Raw genomic sequence first — 22,767 nt, 5'->3', positions numbered from 1 at the left:
GGATGAGAATGATCACTCAAACATTCTCTTCACCCAAAAAACATCCTACATGCACTATTGCTTTCATAAAACACATCACAGCACCAGGAGAACAGCCTTTTATTCAATACCCACAAAATACAACTGAGAACATACATACAGATGCTTTAAACATGAGTCTGCTTGTAGATATTAATCAAAAGACACACACCCACACAGATAGAGCAAGGCTGAGTCTTAAATGCACTAATGCAAAATGTAAATAAACAAAGGCTGTTTGTGAAATCGCCTCCTATATCCCTAAATAGTGCACTATTTAAGGGAGCAGCAATTTTGTGGGGTCTGAAACTATAGTGGACGATCTGAAATGAGCTCAATCAGCTAGTCTTGTAGATGCGTGGAGGCTCAGAAGTGTGTGCTGGAGTGTGAGGCGGTCAGCGGGGAGGTGCGGGCCCTGTGGCGCAGCTCGTCCGTGGGGCCCACTGTTAGCCGCAGCATGGCCAGCACATTGGCACGGTAGCGGGCAGACATGATGTTGTACAGCAGCGGATTGACTGCAGCGCTGACGTAAAACAGCACTAAAGACACCAGATTAAAATACTGACTGATGTAATAGAGCTCAGCGCTGGAGTCCGACACCGAAAACAGTGTCCGGCTCACGTGGAACGGCAGCCAACACAAGATGAAGACCAGAACGATGACCACTGCGGAGGAAAACACACAAGACAAGATGAAGACCAGGGGTGTGTTTCTGAAAACCATGGTTAGCCAACTAATGTCGCAAGTTCTGTCATTACAAACATAGTTCGTTGCTTTGGTGTTTCTCAAATCCATCGTTCCAACAAACACTCGCAGAGCTGTAGTTAGAAACAGTTCCTGGCTGTGTCCTATTCCCACTTATCCCCCCTATGCCCTATTCATTTAGAACATTCTAACATTTAAACATGGAGTTATTGTAAAAATAAAGCATTAAAGTCATCTCTCTTAGGTGTAATTTGCTCTCAAAATACTTTTACAGTTCAGTTTTAGCGATCTTCATGTTTACAATTGTGAGCAAGCAATCGCAGGTTGCCAGATTGGCGACACCAACAGGAGCGAGCCTGACTATCCAACCTAAAGGCAGATTTAAGTCTTGTTCTAGCTAAAAGTAACGGCACACGATAGAAGGAATATATTCATTTTAAAAGGAGCTTTTGTCCTTGCCAACACCTGAAGTTTCTATTTTTCTCCCTTCGCAGTGCACTTTGAAAACATTGATGCCATTTTGAACACAGCCGTGTCTCATGACTAAAGCGGAATTTACATTACGTCTCTAAAGCTTGTGAAAACAAAAACACAGAATATGTTAATGCTTTTAATTTATAGTAGGTTATTTATTAAGTATCTGTACTGTATATGACATGGGCCTGCTGGTTAGAACATTTCTGCTGTGGTTAAACAATACCCTACTTCATAATAATAATAATAATAATAATAATAATAATAATAATAATAATAATAACAACAATATTAATTATAATAATAATAATAATAATAATAATAATAACAATATTAATAATAATAACAACAACAACAATAATAATAATAATATTAACAATAATAATAATATTAATAATAATAATAACAACAACAATATTAATAATAATAACAACAACAACAACAACAATAATATTAATAATAATAATAACAATAATAATATTAATAATAATAATAACAACAACAACAATATCAATAATAACAACAACAACAACAACAACAACAATATTAATAATAATAACAACAATAATAATAATAATATTAATAACAACAACAACAATAATAATAATAATATTAATAATAACAACAACAACAATAATAATAATAATATTAATAATAATAACAACAACAATAATAATAATAATATTAATAATAATAACAACAACAACAATAATATTAATATTATTAATAATAATAATAATAATAATAATAATAATAATAATAATCATTATTATTATTAATATTATTATTAAAGTATGATTTTTTAATTTCCTAATAAATAATAAATATTAAATTTAATTTCTTAATAAATGGCCTCATTATTTATTTATGTGATGTATATTTAATATTTGAATGTGTTATCTTTGGTAAGTTATTTTATGTTTTAGAATAGAATATGTAATGTTCTTAATAATATCTGTAAAGGAAACACAGGCTCTATGCGAGACGTTTACATATATTTTGATTAATATGGAAAGCGAGTGCACGTTTTGGTAACACTTTATAATAACCACACACTATAAATCATTTATTAAGCATTAGCATCTAGTGAATTCATCATCTGTTAAGCATTAACTCTACATTAATAAATGTTAGTAAGCAGTTTATAACTGCAGCTATAAATGCTGTATTCCTGACTTATAAGCATATTTATAATGTGCTTAATACTTGTACTTTCATACTTTGTTAATGATTTATTTTTCATTACTAAATTAAGTATTGCATTATTTACAAACCAGTTGTATTTAAAAGTAGTTGAGGGTTTTTAGGATCATTCAGAATGAGTTAGTAAATGATTAATAAACTATTGAAATCAACGTTTACATATCTTACTATTCAGGTATATGTTAAGGGCTACTATGTATGTTAATAAATACTTTATTAAGTCAACTTCATCCAGTTTTGTGACCTAATCTAAAGTGAGGACTATTAATGCTTTATAAAATCCCTTATAAATGACAAATAAAGGCTCAATTAAATTATAAACAGGAAAAATGACATTCAAAACTTTTCATTTAAAGATACACAAATAAAACTGAACTTCAAATGAAAAATAAATCTTTGCAAACTTATCTAAAATAAAATAACTGTACAGTTTAGACATTGCATCTTATTATATTGTTAAATTATAATATTATTGTTGTTGTTTTATCCAGTTTGATGTAGTATTTAGACACTCCTGTTATTCAGCAATGTTTAAACTGCACAGTCATTTGACTTTTTAGATAAAATTGTAAAGATTATCGTTCATTTAATACCAAGCCTTTAATAGTATTTATAAGGGATTTATAAAGCATTAATACTTTAGATGAGCTCACAAAACTGGATGAAGCTGAGTTAATAAAGCATTTATTAACATATTAGTTAACTATTAGTATACGCCTGAATAATAAGACATATAAACGTTGATTTCAATAGTTTATTAATCCTTTACTAACTCATTCTGAATGATCCTAAAAACCCTCAACTACTCTTAAATACAAATGGATTGTAAATAATGCAATACTTAATTTAGAAATGAAAAATAAATCATTAACAAAGTATGAAAATACAATTATTAAGCCCATTATATAGGTGATTATAAGTCAAGAATAGAGCATTTATAGCTGCAGTTATAAACTGCTTATTAACGTTTATTAATGTAGAGTTAATGCTTAACAGATAATGAATTCACTAGATGCTAATGCTTAATAAATGAATCATAGTGTGTAGTTATTATAAAGTGTTACCATGTGGGTAAAACAATATAATTTGCACAAATAAATGATGGGGTTCTTTTCTAAAGAAGTAGTTCCTCCACCCCATTTAGAGCATCATTATGGGCGTTTTATGTTATAACTTAAGTGGTTCAAATGATGGATCTGAGACAGGGAAACTACGGGTTTCGGGAAACACTCGTCACTACATTGTTTTTTTCCCAAAAGATGCATCGTACTATGATAGTTCAGCCGCGAGTTACATCGCTGTTTGGGAAATGCACACCAGAACGATGACCACTGCGAAGAAAACACACATCAAAGCAGTTGTTTCTCATGTGGACGTTTAGCTCTAAAGTTTATTGCACACTGTGTAAGTACTGTAGTGGCTGTCTGAATTACTGAAATGTTCCATTTGACATAAATCACAGTCTGCCAGGATAAAACACATATTTGAAATATAAAAAAAGTATATATAAATATATTTTACCATATCAATAGTAAAAACACTGATATTTGTAAAAGCGTATTTATAAAAACTACTTAATTAAAGATCCAATGTTAAATTTTATTATGACAACATAGATATAACATTTAAATAAAAAAAATAAATACAAATAGTAATAGTCAAATAAACCCCAAAGATTAAGGTCAAATCTTAAAAGATAAAATAAAAATGTCTTTTTATATATGATTTAACTTAATTATCATATGCATTTTCTTTTTTAAGGATTAAAAGTGCTGTATGTGAGCTTTTGGCTCTTCTAGAGCATAAAACCCCATCATATGTGTGCAGATATTCAGAAACATGCTCAGTGAACACTCTTGTTTATCTGAGACACAACACTGAAGTCAGATATTCTGCTGTGAACGTGTGTGTTACGTGCTGGAACATCTGTCTTTGTTTTGGTCATTTAACCCGCCCAATGCCTGTTCAGCCAATTATATTTCAGCACCCCGGGTTGCCAGATGGTGGAAAACAGCGTATTTCATTCATTCAGTCATGAAGGCTCTGAAAGTGTGTGTCTGTGACCGAAATGTGACCTCTGGTGGACAGTAGCAGACTCCGAAATGAGACGCAGATTCAGAGTTCCACATGAGCTGGTTAATAATCAGTAAATAATATAAATATTACGAGCGTAAACAGTGCAAACTAACAACACGCTGCATGACGAGATATGCAGTGATGAGTTGTTTGCACCAGATGAAACATGTCAGACATGTAAACACAGCCATTCAGAAGCACAGAATAGTGCACTCACTGCACTCCAGCACAATGGTGAGGTTTATAATCTAATGAACACATATTAAACCTCTTCAACATGATTAAATGTAGATGCTGAATCACTGATATGTGTTGGTCTCAGTTCTAGAGTTCAGTTTCAGATGGTTTAGTTTATTCTCCAGATCTGCTGCTGCTTTCAATATATGGCAATAACAGAGTATATACAGGAAACAAAGAGTGAAATTCGATGCCTGTTAAGACCTTTTTTAAGACTCTCTCCATACATTTTAAGAACTTATTACCACTTTAGGTTTCACTTTAGCGATATTTTAACTTACAGTATACTTACTTTATATTAATATAAGAAACTAATCCAAAACTAAACATTATTCATATACTGAATAAAAATCTATGAAATCTAGCTAAAACAGCAGGTTGGCGCCTATAGAACTGCAGAAATAATGGTGTTGCCTTGGTTACTGGAGTAAACAAAGCAGCATGATGTCAATTCTAGCAGGATTTCATTGATTTCATAAACTACACAGCATCCTGATCTTCGCAGATTAAGTCACATTATACAAACATACATTGCACAATCAAAATGGTGTGTTCTTAAAAAATGTAGGACTTTTTATTACTTTTTACATTTCTCTACATTGGTTTATCAACTTTTAATACTTTTTAAGACCCCGCGAACACCCTGAATAAACGTCATGTAAAACAGCATTCAGACTCACATTATTAGCATTTAACACTGAATAAAGCACATGAGCTGTACCTGAGCTGATCACTGTCAGTTTTCTGTTGTTCAGCTGTGAGAAATAGAAACTTAAAGGTGTTCTGAAAAAATAGAAACTTCAGGTGTTGGCAAGGACAAAAGCTCCTTTTAAAATGAATATATTCCTTCTATCGTGTGCCGTTACTTTTAGCTAGAACAAGACTTAAATCTGCCTTTAGGTTGGATAGTCAGGCTCGCTCCTGTTGGTGTCGCCAATCTGGCAACCTGCGTTTGCTTGCTCACATAAATGGTTATGTAGTGTTTGTAATTTGATATATCTCAAATTTTATATATATATATATATATATAAATCTGAGATATACCAAATTACAAACACTACATAACCATTTATGTTACTTTATTTTATTGCTCTTCCATAATCCAGAAAATAATAAATGCTGCATTAAAATAAAATAAAAAAACACCAGTTCGCCAAAGAAACATTCATAACTGTTTAAGATTTATTTTATCTTGAGGTGTGCACTGAACTAAAACTAAAATAGCATTTATAAAAACTATATAGACTCTAAATATTTAATAAAACTAATATAACAACAGAATTATACTTTTTTAAACTTTTCATTTGAAATAAACAACAGACTACCAAAATTAAAACACATTTGAAATACTGTAAAAAGCGCACACACACACACACACACACACACACACACATATATATATATATATATTCTTTTTTAAATACTAGCTTAAACTAAAATAATACTAAATATAATAAAAACAACACACTCGGTTACTCACCCATCATGCGCAGGGTCTGTCGGTGTGTGTTGTCCCGGTGTGTATGTGTGTGCGCACGCAGGTGCAGGCGGCGGGCGATCAGGCCATACAGCAGCGTCAGCAGCAGCAGTGGGCAGATGAAGTACAGGTTGGAGAGCCACAGCATCACCTTCAGCAGCCCGGAGCTCTGCGCAAACTCAGTACAACGGCACTCAGTGACTCCGCCCCCCAGCCGCTCCACGCCCACCACAGCCAATACCGGCCCGGCGCTGAGTAGAGCCACGCCCCAGAGCCCACCAATGAGCACTCGGACACGCCCCTTGGTGACCAGCAGTCGTGCGCGCAGCGGGAAACACACGGCCAGATAGCGCTCCGCACCGAGAGCCGTCATGTGGAGGATGGAGGAGAAGGTGCAGCACTCGCCCACAAACACCGACAGCTTACACACCACTGCGCCAAGCAGCCATGGCCGGTAGCGCCACAACTGCAGACACACACACGTTATATTCACTTACAATTTTTAATATCATTACTACTCTTCTTCATCATCATCATCAGCATTACACACATCATCATCACACGCACACAAGTGTACATGCAAACAAATGCACACACACAAACCCATGCAAGCAAACAAATGCACACACATGCAAATGGACACACAAATGCACGCACGCAAACATACACACGCATGAATGCATGCATGCACAAACGCAAGCCTGGACCAATGCATACACACAAACGCACGCGCGTGCAAAGGGAAACACGAATGCATGCACAAACATAAAGGAACACACGCAAGTGTATACAAATGCACACACACATGCATACACACAAAAGAACACAAACGCACGCGCACACAAACTGACACACAAACGCATGCACATAAAAGGACACAAACATATGCACGCACACGCATGCAAGCGCGCACAAATGCATGCACTTGCACAAACGCACGCATGCACACACAAATGAACACACACAAACGCATACACACAAAATGACACAAACTAATGCACACATACAAGCACACACAAATGCACGCATTCACACACAAATGCTAGTGCACACAAACGCATGCACGCACACACAAACCTGCGCATGCAAGTGCACACAAATGCATGCACGCACACACAAACACATGCATGCACAAATACACGCACACACAAATGCATGCATGCACACACACGCAAACGCAAGCACACACAAACGCAAGCATGCACACACAAATGCACGCATGCACACACAAACGCAAACAAGCACACACAAACGCAAACATGCACACACAAACGCATACATGCACACACAAATGCACGCATGCACACACAAACGCACGCATGCACACACAAACGCACGCATGCACACACAAACGCACGCATGCACACACAAACGCACGCATACACACACAAACGCACGCATGCACACACAAACGCACGCATGCACACACAAATGCACGCATGCACACACAAACGCAAACATGCACACACAAACGCATACATGCACACACAAACGCACGCATGCACACACAAACGCACGCATGCACACACAAACGCAAGCATGCACACACAAATGCACGCATGCATGCACACACAAACGCAAGCATGCATACACAAACGCACGCATGCATGCACACACAAACGCAAGCATGCACACACAAACGCAAGCATGCATACACAAATGCAAGCATGCACACACAAATGCACGCATGCACACACAAATGCACGCATGCACACACAAATGCACGCATGCACACACAAATGCACGCATGCACACACAAATGCACGCATGCACACACAAACGCACGCATACACACACAAACGCACACATGCACACACAAATGCACGCATGCACACACAAACGCAAGCATGCACACACAAATGCACGCATGCACACACAAATGCAAGCATGCACACACAAATGCACGCATGCACACACAAACGCAAGCATGCACACACAAACGCAAGCATGCACACACAAATGCAAGCATGCACACACAAATGCACGCATGCACACACAAACGCATACATGCACACACAAATGCAAGCATGCACACACAAACGCACGCATGCACACACAAACGCACGCATGCACACACAAATGCACGCATGCACACACAAACGCACGCATGCACACACAAACGCACGCATACACACACAAACGCATACATGCACACACAAATGCACGCATGCACACACAAACGCACGCATACACACACAAACGCATACATGCACACACAAATGCACGCATGCACACACAAACGCAAGCATGCACACACAAATGCAAGCATGCACACACAAATGCACGCATGCACACACAAATGCAAGCATGCACACACAAATGCACGCATGCACACACAAACGCAAGCATGCACACACAAACGCAAGCATGCACACACAAACGCACGCATGCACACACAAACGCACGCATACACACACAAACGCATACATGCACACACAAATGCACGCATGCACACACAAACGCACGCATACACACACAAACGCATACATGCAAACACAAATGCACGCATGCACACACAAACGCACGCATGCACACACAAATGCACGCATGCACACACAAACGCAAACATGAACACACAAACGCATACATGCACACACAAACGCACGCATGCACACACAAACGCACGCATGCACACACAAATGCACGCATGCACACACAAATGCACGCATGCATACACAAATGCACGCATGCATGCACACACAAATGCAAGCATGCATACACAAATGCACGCATGCATGCACACACAAACGCAAGCATGCATACACAAATGCAAGCATGCACACACAAATGCACGCATGCACACACAAATGCAAGCATGCACACACAAATGCAAGCATGCACACACAAATGCACGCATGCACACACAAACGCATACATGCACACACAAACGCAAGCATGCACACACAAACGCATACATGCACACACAAACGCAAGCATGCACACACAAACGCATACATGCACACACAAACGCAAGCATGCACACACAAACGCATACATGCACACACAAACGCAAGCATGAACACACAAACGCATACATGCACACACAAACGCAAGCATGCACACACAAATGCAAGCATGCACACACAAATACACGCATGCACACACAAACGCAAGCATGCACACACAAACGCATACATGCACACACAAACGCAAGCATGAACACACAAACGCATACATGCACACACAAACGCAAGCATGCACACACAAATGCAAGCATGCACACACAAATACACGCATGCACACACAAACGCAAACATGCACACACAAACACATACATGCACACACAAATGCAAGCATGCACACACAAATGCACAGATGCAAACGCACACACAAACGCAAACACATAAACCCACAAATGGACACACGCAAACGCACGCGCACACACACATGCACACAAAAACAAACGCACGTGCACACACAAACAGACACAAACGCACGCATGCAAACTTACAGACACAGACACATTTCAGTCAGGGACATGTGAAGTTTTTCAAAGTTTAGAAAAATTTAAAACAAATTCCTACACAACATGATTTACTAGCTGTTTGTCCATCCAGCGATTTACAAGAGCAATTTTGGAATATTGCATAAAAATGAGCCTAAAGGGTCAGTTTCAGACAGTTATAAAACATTATTTGTGGTATTTTGAGCTGAAACGTCACACACACACACACACACACACACACACACACAAACTCTAGAGACATCAGAGACGCATTTCACATCTTGAAAAATGGGTTAAATAGGTCTGCTTTAATGTAAAGTTGTGCATAAATTTTAAATATACACGTGTAAAACATTTATGTGCACAACGGAGTTGGAGAAACATTTATATTCTAAAAGAGTGGAAACACATTTACTTTGGGTTTAACTAGCGTTGCACAATTCATCGAAAACAGATCGCTATCTCGAATCGACCCCACACGATCTTAATTCATCATCTCAAGGATTCAGCCCATTATATTTTCAAGGTCAGGAAAGAAGCGTAAAGGAGGTTTCACAAGTCTTCACATTGTTTAACATCACACATGAGCTGACGCACTGTTTGTTTACTACAGAGAGGACGCGCATGTGGCCGTGAATGATCTCTGCTTTAGTGAACAGAAAGTGCATAGGCTGTGAATAACGTTCAGTTTGGAAATAGGATTTGCATGTGTGTTTTATTTCTTAAAAGTGACGGCAGACATTACATGAGCGCGCTTGGCAGTGAAAGGCCCAATTCTAATTCTATCGCTTAGCCCTTCCCCTTACTTTACTTTAGCCCTACGCCTTTAAGCTAAAGAGAATCGCCACTACCTCTTCATGGGAACGCCCAAAACGAGGGGTAGGGGTGTCCTAATTCTCTTTAGCTTAAAGGCATAGGGATAACGGGAAGGGGTGAATAGACTGATTTCACGCGGCTGCCATTTTTAAAAGCGAAATCGAGGCTGCGGTGGGAAGAAACCCGGAAGTATCGTTGGGAGTTACATTAGAACGTTGTGTTCTTGGCTGTATATCTTATCAGCGAATAGAAAGTGACACAAATTTATCATTTCACCACCTTCTGAATGACCCGAAGGTCCGTTCTGAATGAAGTGATGTTTGATAAACAAATTTCGGGAGGAGCACGCGCAGAAGTTTCAGTATCAAATACGTCATTGACAATTATTCTATTATCCAATCAGTTCTTGACCAAACCCCTATATATACCAAAGCTGTCTTACCTGCAGCATCTTACGACTTTAGCATCCAAACTTCGACGCAGAATGTCTGAGATTAATCTCTTTGCAGAGGACGACGCCTTCCTTGCCGAGGCTCCTCTGAGATCTCCCGCCGGTACCCAAAGCTCCGTAGCCCCGCAGAGCGCATCAGCTCAGCCCGCGGCTCCACCTCGAGGCCGCCGTTCAGCCAGAATCACGGCTGTCCGATCAAGACGGGGCTCACCATCTCCATCTCCCAGAAGGCAATCCTCTCCAGCCTCATCATTTGCCTCAGCCATGTCCTCCGTCCCAGCCACAGGGATAAACACCGTCTCTGACCTCCGCCAAGCATTGGCCAGCGCAGGCGTCACCGTTCCGCGCCGAACCACCAAGGCGGACCTCCTGGCTATGTATAACGCCTTGCAATCCGGAGCACCACTTCCTTCCATCACTCCACCTTCCAAAGCCACGAAAAAATCCGGCCAGGTCCAAAAGTCTCCATACCAGCGTCCGGATCGAAACCAGTCTTCCAGACCCGGACGCAGCAGCAGGCCGTCAGCGAGTCTGGGGAGAGCCCAAGGTCCAGAGGACGTAGGATCTCAAACCCCGGAAGTGGGACTCCACGCCGGCTCTGGACTCGTTCCTTCGAGCCGCCAGTATAGCGTGAGCTTGCCTCCGCTAGCGGCACCAGAAGTTCATCCTCAAATATATCCTTGGCCCGCAGCCCCCCCTTCAAACTCAAGCGCAGGGTCGCTACAGGAAGCACAGGCCCAAATTCACATCCTGCCTCCCCATTCCTCCCAAGCTCCTGCGAGCAGTGCGAGCGCGAGGCCGCCTCAGCTCCCAGCTCAAAACCCAGCTCCTCTAATTCCTCCTCTTCTTCCCCAGGTTTTCTCAGGCCCCGACGCAAGTTCCAGCGCGAGGCCACCTCCGCTGATGTCACTAACGTCGGCAGCCCCTCCTCTCTTCTCTTTTCCTCCCACTGGTGATCCTAGGGCCAGCAGCAGCGCGAGCATGCCTCCGCAAGCGGCCCTAGCTTACAACTTTCCTTCAGGCCCCGACGCAAGTTCCAGCGTGAGGCCGCCTCCGCTGATGTCACTAACGTCGGCAGCCCCTCCTCTCTTCTCTTTTCCTCCCACCGGTGATCCTAGGGTCAGCAGCGCGAGCATGCCTCCGCAAGCGGCCCTAGCTTACAACTTTCCTCCAGGCCCCGACGCAAGTTCCAGCGTGAGGCCGCCTCCGCTGACGTCACTAACGTCGGAAGCCCCTCCCCTTTTCTCTTTCCCTCCCACCGGTGATCCTAGGGCCAGCAGTAGCGCGAGCATGCCTCCGCAAGCGGCTCTAGCCTCCAACATCCCACAGCCACTTCTTCACACTAAGTCTTTTTCTCTGTCCACAGCCACGCCTCTACCTGTTCCACCCAACGCCCTCGCCCTGGATCCTCCACCCGTCTCCAACACCATCAGGAGCCAAATCCTGTCAGGTTCGGAAGTTGATCTTTTTTCTCTCCTCTCACCCATTTCACCCACATCGGCAGACCGCCAGATAGATTGCGGCCAATTTTCAGTAACCTTAAAAAACACAGCTAACATTCAGTCACGCATCTTATCATTCGCAGAATTCACAATAGCATTTTCAAGATATACAGACGTCATTTGTTCTGTCTATCCCCACAGGAGGCGTGAGCTCAATGATTATCTCGCGATAGTCGCTGAGCTCGCGCTCTCATACGGAGGCTCTCATTTCTATACATACCACCGCCTTTTCTCCGCTAAATGCGCCATTCGCATTTCACAATGGAACCAGACCCCATTCTGGGGAGCCATAGACACAGATCTCCATAATAAAGTCTTTCTCGGTTGCCGCAGTATATCTTGCGCGGTCTGTCGATCCACCACCCACCACACAGAATCATGCCCATTCATAAATCCCATCCCTCCTCCCCTCCCCGACCCAGCCCAGCCCAGATCTACCAGTTACGTCCCTTCAAACCCAAATATTCCGCCCCTTTTTTCTGATCACAGCTCTTCTGTCCCAGCCTCCGCCAGCCCGTGCACCAGCTTCAATAGCGGCAGGTGCTGGAGACAGAAATGTCGTTTTTTTTGCATGTTTGCAATTTCTGCGGCGGCGCTCACGCCCGCACAGTATGTCCAGTGAGAAAATCTGTAAATAAAAATACCAGAAAGTACCTATCGACTCCTGTGAATGTTTCTCGCCTAAAATCGGAACTGCTCAAACATCCCGATCCCAAATTCACCGAATTTCTATTAACGGGTCTGTCTTCAGGTTTTCATCCAGGTGTCATTAGCCTACCCACCTGTAGTTTTATTTGTCCAAATCTTCAGTCCGCTCTCGCCGAACCCGACGTCGTCGACCGTCTAATCAAAAAAAAAAAAAAAAAAAAAAAAAAAAAAAAAAAAAAAAAAAGAAGTAGACGAAAATTTCATGATGGGTCCTTTCTCCGCACCTCCTTTCAGAGTTTATCGCGGAAATTCTCCGATAAAAAACGCTTAATAATCGACCTCTCCTCCCCGCATAACTCTCCGTTTCCTAGTATCAACAGTCTCATCCCTCTGGAAGAGTACTCAATGATTTATCATGACATCGACCAAGCTATTTCATTAATTAAAATCGCGGGTCGCGGCGCATGGATGGCTAAAGTCGACATAACGTCCGCCTTTAAAGTCATGCCCATCCACCCTGACTTTTGGCACCTTTTCGGCATTCTTTGGCGAAAAAATTATTATTTTTCCGTCCGCCTAACCTTTGGTTGCAGAAGTAGTCCAAAGATTTTCGATACGCTGTCGGAAGCAATCTGCTGGATCCTTTCCAATAACTACGAAATCCCGCATCTAATACATCTACTAGATGATTTCCTAATCATCTCACCACCAGACGCTATACCAGCCGCGCACCTTTCGACAGTTCAGAAGGTTTTCGCTGAACTCGGGATTCCCCTCGCCGAGGAAAAAACCGCCGGTCCAAGCACTTCAATCGAATTCTTGGGCATCAAATTAGACTCCAATAAATTCCAAGCGTCCCTACCAAAGGAAAAAATTGATCGAACGATCCTGGTAGCTTCCTCCCTATTAGACAGTCCCCTCTGTTCTAAGCGTGAGCTATTATCAATTCTCGGCCATTTGAATTTCGCAATGCGCATAATTCCCCAAGGCCGCTCGTTTATTTCTCATCTCTATTTCTCGCGTCCTCAGCTCACGGTCTAGAGGATATTATATCCATCGATGACAATAGCCTAAACGAACTCCGTTTATGGATATTATTCCTCAAACAATGGAACGGTCTCTCCTTCTTTTACAGCGACCTCATATCCTCCCCAGCAGACATTAATTTATTCACCGACGCCGCCCCGTCAATCGGATTCGGAGGCTACTATCAAGGACGCTGGTTCGCGTCCACTTGGCCGCCCCAGCTATTAGACCTGCCGCAACCACTAAAATCATCGGCGCTATTCGAGCTCTACCCACTAGTCGTCGCTGCATCCCTATGGGGTAAAGAATGGTCCTCTTCCCGCATCATAATTCACTGTGACAATGAAGCAACCGTTCACTGTATAAATAAAGGCCGTTCAAATTCGCTAGCACTAATTCCCCTACTAAGACGCCTAACTTGGATCTCAGCATGTGACCAGTTTATTTTAACTGCAAATCACATTTCTGGGTCCAAAAATCAAATTGCTGACTCTCTCTCTCGTTTTGCCTTCCAGAAATTCAGACATTTGGCACCAGAGGCGGATCAGTTTCCAATCCAAGTCCCTCCTTATTCAGAGCTGATATTCCCATAGATCATCCTTTAAAAAACCTGCTTGGAGCCTCTCTCGACTTTATCCTTCAGGCAGTGGCTCCTAGAACCCTGCAGTCATATTTAACAGCATGGAAAAGCTTTAAAACATTCCATGCATGTTATAACATACTGTTTCCTGATTTTTCTCTACTTTCCATTTCATCTTACATATCCTACCTCACAATTATCAAAAAACTCCAGATCAATTCCATTAAAGGCTATTTGAGTGGAATTCAATTTTTCCACAAACTAATTTACGGCTCCCCTGCACCTCACATAGCTAATTCGCAAACAACTCTTCTCTTGAAAGGCATACAGAGAACCCACCCCACACGTCATGACACCCGACAACCCATAACACTGAAAACACTCACTAAATGCATATCCACTCTTCGCAAAGGATACGAATCAATCCACACAGCACGTACTCTCGACGCCATGTTTATTTTAGCCTTCTTCGGATTTTTAAGGTGTTCAGAACTCACCATTACATCAGGGTTCAACCCAAACATTCATCCCACCATATCCGATCTAGTAACGCTGGATAACGAAACCATTTCTTTCCTCATTAAACAAAGCAAAACTGATCAAGCAAAAAGAGGCCATTACATTTACATTTTCAACCTTCAATCACCTATCCATCCATACCAAACACTGCTAGCATTTTCACATATCAGGAGATCACAAGCCACTTCCCTTTCAGACCCCCTTTTTACAGACGATAGCAATCGCCCAGTCACTCGTTTCTGGTTCCAGAAGCATATTAAATGCGTCCTAATTAAGTCGGGCTTTCCAGCTGACAATTTCTCCAGCCATTCCTTCAGAATAGGTGCAGCCACCACTGCAGCACAAAATGGTCTATCAGAGCAGCAGATCCAAACACTCGGACGCTGGTCCTCACAGGCCTTTAAGTGCTACATTCGAGCCGACCGCTCTCACATTAGAAAAGCCCATCAAACCCTTATTCAAAACACATTCCTTCATTGACACGACACTTCCTTCGAAATACACTTTGCATAATATATTTTTATAACGCTAATACAGCATCTACATAGCCGTTCCAACAGGAGATGCACACCTCATTATTATGCACCACTGCAAGCGCAGAGACTGCTCCCACGGGAGACGTACACCTTTTTATGCACCACCGCTATCGCGGTGACCGCTCCTACGGGAGACGTACACCTTTATAATCATGCACCACCGCAAGTGCGGTGACAGCTCCCACGGGAGACGTACATCTTATGCACCACTGCAAGTGCAGTGACCGCTCCCTCGGGAGACACACACCTCATTATTATGCACCACTGCTAGTACAGTGACCGCTCCTACGGGAGACGTACACCTTTATATATTATGCACCACTGTATGTGCAGTGACCGCTCCCATGGGAGACGTACACCTCATTATGCACCACTGCAAGCGCAGTGACCGCTCCTACGGGAGACGTACGCCTTTATAAATTATGCACCACTGCAAGTGCAGTGACCGCTCCCATGGGAGACGTACACCTCATTATGCACCACTGCAAGCGCAGTGACCGCTCCTACGGGAGACGTACACTTTATAATTACGCACCACTGCAAGTGCACTGACAGCTCCCACGGGAGACGTACACCTCATTATCATGCACCACTGCTAGTGCAGTGACCGCTCCTACGGGAGACGTACACCTTTACAAAATTTTGCACCACTGCAAGTGCAGTGACCGCTCCCATGGGAGACGTACACCTCATTATGCACCACTGCAAGCGCAGTGACCGCTCCTACGGGAGACGTACACATTATAATTATGCACCACTGCAAGCGCAGTGACAGCTCCCATGGGAGACGTACACCTTATCATGCACCACTGCAAGCGCAGTGACAGCTCCCTCGGGAGACGTACACCTTAATTATGCATCACTGCAAGTGCAGTGACAGCTCCCATGGGAGAAGTACACCTTACCACCACTGCCAGCGCAGTGACCGCTCCTATGGGAGACGCCCGTCTCCCGTGGGAGCGACGACTCCTGCTGGAGACACTTAACGCATCACCATCAATACAGTTACTGCCTCCTCCCGAGACACACACCTTGCATAGCACAACCATCAGCTTAACAGCACCCCTCCAAATTTTAAAGATCAGCAAATTTTGGGGGGCTCACCCACTTGTCTGGCTGCTGTCCTGTAACAAAATAAGCAATTTTTGGGGAGCGTTCTGGGGCCGGGCTAGATACTTCGCTCGAATCCCTATTCCTCTTTGTTTCCTGATAAGAGGAATGACTCGAGTTTAGGTGTCTTCCCCGAGCTCAGAGCCCTCTCCCCGGACAGCACGCCAAATACGCTTTATTCTGAAACTGTTGCAAGTGTGAACTCGTGAAGTGATGTTTGATAAACAAATTTCGGGAGGAGCACGCGCAGAAGTTTCAGTATCAAATACGTCATTGACAATTATTCTATTATCCAATCAGTTCTTGACCAAACCCCTATATATACCAAAGCTGTCTTACCTGCAGCATCTTACGACTTTAGCATCCCTCCACCACCCCGTCACCTCACCTCTTAAGCATTACTATCCCGGGGGGAGCGTTCTGGGGCCGGGCTAGATACTTCGCTCGAATCCCTATTCCTCTTTGTTTCCTGATAAGAGGAATGACTCGAGTTTAGGTGTCTTCCCCGAGCTCAGAGCCCTCTCCCCGGACAGCACGCCAAATACGCTTTATTCTGAAACTGTTGCAAGTGTGAACTCGTGAATGGTGAAAATATAAAGGGATATCAGAGCTCATTTTCAGCTAAGTTAAGGGAAACGGCACTAGTTAGCTAACGTTTTCTTTCCCAAACACACGTTTTAGACGCCATTTATCAAACTCAAGTTAATGAACTGATTCTTTTACTATATTAGACTTGTCACGTTACTGAATTAAAAGAAAATTTGTCAATTTCCCGCTAACATTTAAAGCACTGTTGATGGCTTTCTTAAAACAGCGCTGATTGGCCATTGTGTTCACGTGCTCAACAGATATGCTTGTGATTGGCCGAGAAGGTCATCAGTTCACCCTCCGCTGTTTACTGAGCACAAACACAGCCGAGCGATCTGCTTGATGACTCGACTGATCCTTATGGCTGTTTCGCGCTTGCGCTCCAGTCTCCGTGTATCTGTGTTTGCACTGGGTGAAGAGCGGTGAACTGAGTGCAAACACAAGATACATGGAGACTGGATCGCGAAGCAGCCGTGAAGATCAGTCGAGTCATCCGCGCTCAGCGGCACTTCAATTTTAACTTAGCGGGAATTAGACTGTTTTAAAACTTCAGTACCGGGACAACACTGTGCTACAGAGGACTGCAGTGTTTATCGCTCACCAAGTTACATAGGCTGAAGCAGGGAAGCGTCCCCTCTGTTTACCTGCTGCCATGAACTGAAGCCTAGGAGGACACTTGAGCATATTACTCTTACAGAGCTTGTGATGTTGTTTGATGCTAAATTGCTTTTAATTGTTTAAATTAAACGTACTGACTGATATTAAAGTGATGTTTACACCATATCTGTATTTTGAAATCTCAGCAACAGCTGGAGGTTTGTAGTCCACAGCATGTCACTGCAATGTTTAAAGTGCTGGTCCTATACTTCCGCGTTTCTTCCCACCACAGCCTCGCTTTGGTTCATTAAAATGGCGGCCGCGTGAAATAAGTGTATAGCTCTTCGAACTGAGATTTTTCAGGAGCACACTCGAAACCAAGGGGTAAGAAAATTTCCCAGAATACACGCTGCACACGGAAGTAAGAAGATCCACAAATTAGTGTTTTTTTGTCATTATTACGAATTTTTACAACAAACAAGCACATATTTTAATATATTCATAACCGCGTTCATGTTTTACCATCATGATTTAAAAAAAACAAACAAACGCTAAAATAAAAAACGCCTAATTTCGAAATCTATAATTATAATAATTCCTGTATATCAGTCCCACAACATTCTGACACTCGAATACCCTGTCAGAAAAGTCTAGTGGCTGGAAATGAGCTTTTTACAGTGTCTGCTGTAATGTTAATGTTGTGTTTGTGTATTTAAATAGATGAATATGGCCACTGTGTAAATACACAGTACTGTTATGATCTTATAGCCACATTAGATCATTATGATAACATGTGATTTCCTGAAGATACATACCAAAAAATAACCCAACTGGAATAACTACAGCTGTCGCCATCGTCTGATCTCATATGAAGCAAGAGATCTCGATGACATATGAAGAAGTGTGCAGGTGCTGTAGTGCTGTCCCAATTCTTAGGGGTAAATTTTAAAGCCCTTCCCCTTAACACTCGGTTTTAATGGCCAAGGGGAAGTGAAAGGGGAAGGGTTAGGGGTACAAAAATAGAATTAGGATTAGGCCAAAGTGAAACCAAAAGCGTGCACATTTAAATGATCATATCGCCTTTTAGAGTTATGATTACGACAAGCGTTTGATATGTTCTATCTATAATAACGGACACAAAGTGTTGTGCATTAGAATAAATGTTTAACAATGTTGGTTTAACTACACTAGCATGTATAATGTTGAATATAATGCAGGAGGATAGCGACGCGATGGTGCAGTAGGTGGTGCTGTCGACTCACAGCAAGAAGGTCGCTGGTTCAACTCCCAGCTGGGTCAGTTGGCGTTACTGTGTGGAGTTTGCATGTTCTCCCAGCGTTCGCGTGGGTTTCCTCCTGGTGCTCCGGTTTCCTCCACAGTCCAAAGACATGCGGTACAGGTGAATTGGGTAGTCTGTAGTGTATGAGTGTGTATAGACTCATTGTGTGGTTTACCAGTGTATTTTTCACTGGTAAAATCAGACATGTGTCATTATCAGAATCCCTCCAGCATTATTCATTCATTCATTCAGGGCTTAATCGCTTTATTAATCCGGGGTCGCCACAGCGGAATGAACTGCCAACTTATCCAGCATATGTTTTATGCAGCGGATGCCCTTCTAGCTGCAACCCATCACTGGGAAACACCCATACATACTCAATCACCCACATACACTATGGACAATTTTATCCAATTCCCCTATAGCGCATGTCTTTGGACTGTAGGGGAAACCGGAGCACCCGGACGAAACCCACGCGAACATGGGGAGAACGGATGCGCACCCCATACAGGAGGATCTGGCGAGGCTCGGTGGTGTTTTAGTGAACAGCTGCTCACTACTGTCAGCGAACTCCAATAATATCCTAAAAACTCAACCGCCTTCAGATCGATGCGTTTAACAGACTTAGAGTGTTTTTACTGTGTTTTACTGTATGTATATGATCAATAGATGAAAAGTAGTCAGTCCAATTCAAAGCAGCAGCTTTTTTGTCATCTCCTGTTTTCCTGTCAGGTTCATTTATTAAAGAAAAGGCCTAAATAATCAGCAGTTGTAACAAATACCTGAAGAATTCAGGAGCTTTTAATCTGTTTGTGTTTTAAAAAACAAATAAAATATACAGTATTATACATTCTATATTCAATTCTCTCTATATATATAATGTTTCAGGGGTTTTATTAATAGTAAGATAACAATAGTATAAGCAAAATAAAGGTTTTGCTAATAAATAAAGGTTTAAAATAAGCATTTTCTCTAGACAATCAGCTTAGGAAAACATTTTCAGAGGAGGAGGTGGGCGTTGAAGTGAAAACGGTTTAGCATATCAATTCTTATTATCAATAGAACATTTCCACTAGTAATGATGTTAATTCTTGATATCAACAAGGATGTCAGCATTCACATAAATAAAACAAGATATCCAAAATATCAAGAATGTGGATCAATAGTATAAACAAAAGTTGTCCCTCTTCCCAACAAGGAAACCAGCGTCAATCAGTAATGCATGATTATCTGCTGTCATGGCTTTACAATCAATACATGTGATTATAATGGGAGTCAATGAGGCAAAAGCAGCACCAACATCACCAAAGGAGAGTCAATCTGAACAGGGTTTTAAGTTTTTTGATCATTTCCAAAGTATTTTCCCAAAATATGTGTCAAAATAAGATTTGTCAGAAAAATCATCCTATTTGCTGAAACACAGAGAGAGTTATGGCCAAATTAAGCCTCAAAATCAGCCCAGAATGGATGAAAACGACCCAACAGCACACAAGGGTTAATAAATAAAGACGTGAACAGTAAAAGTGAACCCAGTACCTTGTAGAGGTCGAGGGGCATGAGCAGCAGGATGAGCACGTCTGACACCGCCATGCTGCTCAGGTACAGGTACGTGGTGCTCCTCATCTGTGGGCGTCGCCACACCACCATGATGGTCAGGGCGTTTCCCAGGATGCCGAGCAGCAGCAGCGGCGCACACAGCAGCGTCACCACCAGCAGCTCACACTCGCTGAACACCGACTGATCCCAGTGCTCCCATTCAGACCAGTTCCCACAGTCCTCACACCAGCCTGAGGATTCTGGGTAATCCATGACCTGGAGACCAGCTCAGAGCGCAGCCTTCAGCACCAGCAGACGGAGAGCAGGACTGAACATTCTGTGTGTGTGACACACACACACCCCGCTGGAGACCACTGACACTTCAGGAACAGAGGAAGAGATCGAACTCACTCAATCACACACACACACACTTTACACTCACTTATACACCCACACACACTATAAACTCACGTACATGTACACACACAGAGACAGACACACACTATATGCAAACACATACACTACAAGAGCACACCCAAACACACATTATATACAAACACGTACTCACTCATATACACACACACGCAAACTATATGCGCAAACACAATATGTGCTCACACTCACGCACTTATACACACACACACACTCATAAATACATATACACACATAAACTATATGCACACACTCACACACACACACAATATATGCTTACATACAGGCAGACACACACAAACTATGCAAACACACACTAGTAAATACACACAGCCATACAAATACCTAAAACAATACGCACACACACTTTCACCTGCACACACACACACACACACACACACACACAAACTATAGGCACACACTCAGACACACACACTATAATAACATACTTTCACACACTATGCACATCGATACACACACACACACACACACACACACACACACACTATAAGAACATACTTTCACACACTATGCACATCGATACACACACACACACTAAAAGAAAACACTTGTACACAATATATGTACACACTCACAAATACACACACACTATAACAACAGACATTTAAACGCTATTTGTACACACAAATACACACACACACACACACACACTCTATAAGAACACACTTTTACACAATATATGCACACTCATATCCACACACATCAGATCTGCTCCATTCACAGTCATGCATTTCTCCAAAAGAGGAACAATACAAATTTATTAGAGTCAATAATCATCAGTGATCATCATCATCCTCATCCTCATATCTGTAAGACCTCAGTGTTGCAGATTAATTCCTGTCAACATAAAAATGGCAGTATTGGTAAACACTTCACTTCTATATAAACAATCATTTACTTTACATTCATGTAAAACACACATGAACTGAGATCAACTCTCACACACTCATTTTCATGTAATGCAGCTTGATGTGCCACTATTAAACTGAAACTATATGAAAATCTATAAATCCGCTTACAATTTCTGTCTATTTAAATGAGATTTAACAACATTATAGTGAAAAATAACACACTCATTTATCATCACAGCAGCACCATAAAAACACATTTAAATGCTGATCTAAATTTGCATATCTAGTATAAATGATAGGATGGATGGATCAGACTTCATTAATGCATTAACCAACATTAAGAAACAATGAACTATTTATTAGTTATTATTATTATTATAGTTGGCTGTTATTGTTAAATATGCAAACTAATTTAAAATAAATATGAATATTTAAATAAAACATTATATGGTAACAAATTTATATTAAATATGAATATTTAAATAAAACATTATATGGTAACAAATTTATATTAAATATGAATATTTAAATAAAACATTATATGGTAACAAATTTAAATGAATAGGAATATTTTAAAAAATTATATCATAACAAATTTAAATGAATATGAATATTTAAATAAAAAATTATATGGATACAA

General features: G+C 41.6%; 1 protein-coding gene across 1 annotated transcript; it reads right to left on the bottom strand.

Moving 5' to 3' along the window:
• Window positions 1–344: 344 nt before the first annotated feature.
• LOC130217483 (growth hormone secretagogue receptor type 1-like) lies at window positions 345–21,488 on the bottom strand. Its single transcript, XM_056449593.1, has 3 exons — window positions 20,824–21,488; window positions 6,194–6,656; window positions 345–683 (listed from the first exon to the last, which is right to left on the bottom strand). Exons 1-3 carry the CDS (start codon window positions 21,094–21,096, stop codon window positions 385–387), a joined length of 1,035 nt encoding a protein of 344 aa, XP_056305568.1. The 5' UTR covers window positions 21,097–21,488; the 3' UTR covers window positions 345–384.
• Between the last annotated feature and the right edge of the window lie 1,279 nt (window positions 21,489–22,767).

The sequence above is a fragment of the Danio aesculapii genome, chromosome 23 (genome assembly GCF_903798145.1).
Source record: "Danio aesculapii chromosome 23, fDanAes4.1, whole genome shotgun sequence".
NCBI classification, from domain to species: Eukaryota; Metazoa; Chordata; class Actinopteri; order Cypriniformes; family Danionidae; genus Danio; species Danio aesculapii.
The sequence above is the reverse complement of the archived record's forward strand: the minus strand, read 5'-3'. Positions and strand labels throughout refer to the sequence as shown.

Excerpts from the sequence above, each read along its gene's own strand:
- LOC130217483 (XM_056449593.1), bottom strand. The coding sequence starts at position 21,096 with ATGGATTACCCAGAATCCTCAGGCTGGTGTGAGGACTGTGGGAACTGG. Across the intron at positions 6,657-20,823 it reads TGCCCCTCGACCTCTACAAG|TTGTGGCGCTACCGGCCATG; the intron begins GTACTGGGTTCA and ends GTGTGTCTGCAG. Across the intron at positions 684-6,193 it reads ACAGACCCTGCGCATGATGG|TGGTCATCGTTCTGGTCTTC; the intron begins GTGAGTAACCGA and ends TTTCCTCCGCAG.